General features: G+C 44.5%; 1 protein-coding gene across 1 annotated transcript in view; it reads right to left on the bottom strand.

Annotated features, from left to right (window-relative positions):
• si:dkey-225f5.4 overlaps positions 1–4,471 on the bottom strand; it is an 18,828-nt gene extending 14,357 nt beyond the window's left edge. The window contains exon 1 of the mRNA XM_043674806.1: positions 4,364–4,471. Coding sequence (XP_043530741.1) covers positions 4,364–4,425 — 62 coding nt within the window. The 5' untranslated portion in view covers positions 4,426–4,471. The remainder of the gene's footprint in view (positions 1–4,363) is intronic.
• Positions 4,472–4,719: the final 248 nt, after the last annotated feature.

Here is a 4,719-nt window from a genome sequence, read left to right on the forward strand (position 1 = left end):
GCGGATGATTTGATGTATATGGAGGTTGGTGGGGTGGTAGGTGACCAATGGGGTTCTGTCCTGGTGGCGATTGGAGGGGCGGGGCTCAAGGGCGGAGGAGCGGGAAGTGGAGGAGATGCGGTGGAGAGCATCATCGATCACGTCTGGGGGGAAATTGTGGTCTTTGAAGAAGGACGCCATCTGGGTTGTTTGGTATTGGAACTGGTCCTCCTGGTACCTTACCAGCCAATTGTGACTGACGCTGTCAGATTGGCTGCTATAAACGAGCACAACAGTCAACAGTGATTCACTTGGGAAGCAGCTCTGTCATTCTCTATTTCCATGCCCACGCCTCTTAATATTAATTTTAATTCGCTTCTAAAATGTCTCAAACTTCATTTATTTCCCTCAGTAATTTGTCAATCTGATAAACACCCCTGTGAAGCAGACAGGGCCATATCTTAAATGCAACAAAGACTATGTCTCAGTTAAGAGCACAATTGCCTAAGTCAAAAGGTTATGTCTTTAAGCCCTATTCTAGAGGCTTGCGCACAGATTGAGGCCGAGACTGCATAGCGCTATGAAAAAGTATTGCACCACTGAGGGGGCCATCTTTCAGATAAAACATTTAATTCAGGCTCTCAAGCTCAGTGGATGCAAAGAATCTCACACCATTATTCTGAACAGCAGCAAGATTGTCCAGGTTAATATTCATCTCGCAACCAACATTAAATGTTTCTCTCTCTTTCAGGGTTCCATCTCCAGCTATCAGTTACTCCTCCCCACCGCATCTTCAGCATATATGCCAAACTTTTTTGAGCTACAATCAGTCCTGAACAAAGATGACTGGACTGGAAAAGTTAACTCTGTTTTCTTTCCACAGATGCTGCCTGACCTGCATTATGAGTATTTTCCAACTGTCTTTTGACAGAGCTTCTGTGGGTAAATGCTTTGAAAGATAAACTTTCTCTTTATTCATTCATCAATGCTTGTTGTTGCTAACTGAATTAGTATTTATTGCCCATCCCCAATTGCTCTTGAAAAGTTGCAGTCAGTTGTGAAGATGTGTTTACAGCGCTGTTTGGGAGGGAGTTCCAGGTTTTTGACCCAGCGACAATAAAGGAACAGTGACGTGCTTCCAAGTTATGATCATTATGAACTAAGCCAGACTACTCAAACCATTCTTAAGCAGGCAGCTCAGACCATAACTTTCCAATTTGTTTTGGTAAGTATACAGTGAGAATTACCCGGAATATGTTAGCTTGGTTGACTATTAGATTTTAAAAATTGTGTAATTTTGTGAATAAATGTTTCTATGAAACACAAAGAAAATACAGAACTCAGCCTATCCAACTAGCCTAATTATGCTGTTCAGAATATACACAACAGTCCCAATAAGCAAATTCCCTTTAAAAACCAGTACAAATGGAACACATGCTTACAGGTTGAAGTTGAAGGGTAGAAACGAGAGAGAGTGAGTTTCCACACAGCTCCCTGTTGAACTTCCGACCAGTTCAAGACTGAACTAAAACTGCTCAGCTCAGTTAGCTGGAGAGCTGACCACTCAGTTTTCTTTATAAAGGTCACTTCTAAAACATGACCACTTAGGCCTGAAGTCTCATCTGTTTACATATAAACAAAAGGCGTCTCAAAATGCTTTTCATCTCTGTACCAAACCAGACTGATTGGAGCCTGCCCCAGTTCATTACCCCTCTGACAAAAATCAAGGACAGAGTATCCTTTAGCCAAGGAAGAGTTTTTAGTTTAAAAAAAGGACCAGATTTGTGACAGGATAGTGCATCCCTTTAGAAGGGAGGTGGTGGTGTTCCTATGTGCCTGCTGCACCTTTCCAGTGGAGGTGTGGTGTAAAATTATGTCCCAATACATGTGTGAATCATAATGTAACACATGTATAGGGCCAAGCAGTGGAATGTGGTGAAAGGGTTAAAATTGTGTCCCAATACATGTGTGAATCTAACCGAAAATGGAAGGTGTCGCTTAGTCCCGTGTGAATCTTATTACACACCTTCCCGTGTGAATCTTCTTATCTGTATGTGACCAGAATGGAATGTGTTTTTCAGCCTTGCTCTGCTGTTCACATGAATGTTTAGATCTCGAAAAGAGTATATCAGCTGGAAAAGTCTCCAGTTCGGTAGAGTCTGCTCCGGGGTTGCGTTTAACCGCCGAGCGTGGGTTGTTGGCAACCACTCTACGAGAACTGACGGCTCCCAGTTCCGGTAACACGTAGAGTGAGTATAAACCAGACCCGTTGTAAGTACGAGACCTGGTTGTGGCGACGCTGCGGGGAATAAAACACTTATATTCTAGCAGACTCGCCTCTTGGCTGTTTGTTCTGTGTCAGACTACTTTCCTGCGAGCCTGGTCCTTGACCTTGAGAATTTTTTAAAACAGGAGGTCAATGTTTGGAAGGAGCTTTGTATGAGTTACTGCAGTGGGGCATCTTGTAGATGCTACACATTGCTGCCAGTGATGGAGGAAATAAATAATCGAAGATAGCGGATTGGGTGCTGACATATAAGTTGTTGTGCTGGGCAGCAAGGTGGCTCAGCGGTTACCACTGCTGCCTCACGGCACCAGGGACCCGGGTTCAATTCCAGCCCCTGTCTGTGTGAAGTTTGCACATTCTCTCTGTGTCTGCATGCGACACTGAGTAAGATGACCAGCCACGATCATATTGAATGGCGAAGCAGGCTGGAAGGGCAACTCCCACTCCTACTGCTTTCTTGAAAAGTTGCAGTCAGTTGTGAAGATGTGTTTACAGTGCTGTTAGGGAGGGAGTTCCAGGTTTCCTCCCACAATCAGGGGTAAATGTAGAGTAATAGGGTAGGGGAATGGGTCTGGGTGGGTTATTCTTCAGAGGTTCAGTGTGGACCTGTTGAACCGAATGGCCTGATTCCACACTTTAGGGATTCTATGATCTTACCTACCAAGAGCACAACTCAGTTGAGCTCAACACTTTATTTTTTAAATAACTTCTAAATGGTCCCAGAAGTGGAAACATGCTGACAAGCCAATTACAACATGCTCTGGCAAATTCAATCCAGATCAAAACAAATTTCCTGATCTAGATGAAAACGAATAGAGCTATCAATGTGCATTTCCAACCCAGAACATTCATTTCAGCTTCATTATCTGAATCATTAGAACAAAATATAATTCAAAATTAACCAGCAATTTGCTCTTTTGAAATCTACCACATTTGACAGCTTAAACACAGGAACAATTTTCCTGATGACTGGGGAGTCCAGCACCAGTTGAAGTATACACAGACTGAGTTGAAAAGAGATACAGGTACTGAGATGAGGGTAAATTTCTTCACCCAGAGAGTGGTGAGCCGGTGGAATTTGCTGCCACTGGAAGTGGTTTAGGCTAACACGTTTAATGCTTTCAAGCAGGAATTAAATACAGTTCTTAGGGCTAAAGGGATCAAAAAGTATGGGGGAAGAAATCAAGAACAGGACACTGAGTAAGATGACCAGCCATCATATTGAATGGCAAAATAGGCTGGAAAGGCCAATTGCCCTGCTCCTACTCAAATTTAAGTATTCCCTGAAAGACTTAATGTTGATTTCTGTTCACAGGGAAACAATGCCAAAAGACAGCTTTGAAATGGGCAAAAAATCTACAATGGTTATTTTATTTTCCTTTCAAACATAAGAAATTGCCAAAATAGAAGGTTGTGTGCACAGCCCAGACTATCACAACAGCCAGCCTTCCATCCATGGACTCCATTTACACATCTTGGTGTTGTGGAAAGGTTGTCAACATCATCAAAGACCCATTGCACCCCAGTTATGCTTTCCTACAACCTCTTCCGTCAGGCAGCAGATACAGAAGCTTGAACAGGCACCAACAGGTTCAAGCACAGCTTCTTCCCAGCCCTTAATAGACTGATGAATGGTCTCTCCAACTTCAAATTATGCTGATCTTGATCTTGTTCATCTTCATCTTGTCTAGCACACGTCCTGTGTGGTGTAACCTATATGCCTCAGTTTTTTCTTCACTCGAAGATCTGTATGTCCTTGCTTCCTATGGTCTGCCTGCACTGCTCGCAAACAAAGCTTTTCACTGCACTTAGAAACAATAAGTAAATAAATAAATCAAAACAAATCAAAATTGCGAAGGACATGCTCCTGACATGGAAGGAACAGTTTCCCGAGCCCTGAACGACAGCAGGACGGGGCGGGGAACCCTGACTCGAACCAGAAGCTGCCAGCGCTGAGAGGGATGCGCGAGCTCCCACGCGGATACAATGTGGATACAAAGTGGATACAGTAACAGGGCGATGTATCCGAGCGGGAGCTGCCGCGGGCTGTGTCCCTCTCCCCGGGGAGGAGGCTCCGGTGCACCGGACCGTACTTACTCTCTCGCCTTATCCACCAACGTTTCACCTCCATCCCTCTCGGCCATTTCAAACTGGAGCATCACACCAACACCGTCTGCTATTGGCTGTCACAGAGCTCGGCGTCATTTTAAAGGCGCGGTTAGGCCAGGCTCTTAAAGGCGCGATGGCCCCCAGCGGTAAGTCGACTAAATTCAACACAAAAACAAATACTGCATCCCCCGTTTCACAGAGCGCTTTCCGGCTGAGAAGGTGCTGTTGGTTACTGCCTCCGAATAAATGCTGAAATTTTCATCAGAGAAGGACAACATCAGCATAAAGTGGCCCTTCAGCCCATCATGTCTGTACTGGTCACCCATGTACCAGCAGACTACGAT

Source organism: Chiloscyllium plagiosum, chromosome 33 (genome assembly GCF_004010195.1).
Source record: "Chiloscyllium plagiosum isolate BGI_BamShark_2017 chromosome 33, ASM401019v2, whole genome shotgun sequence".
Lineage (NCBI taxonomy): Eukaryota > Metazoa > Chordata > Chondrichthyes > Orectolobiformes > Hemiscylliidae > Chiloscyllium > Chiloscyllium plagiosum.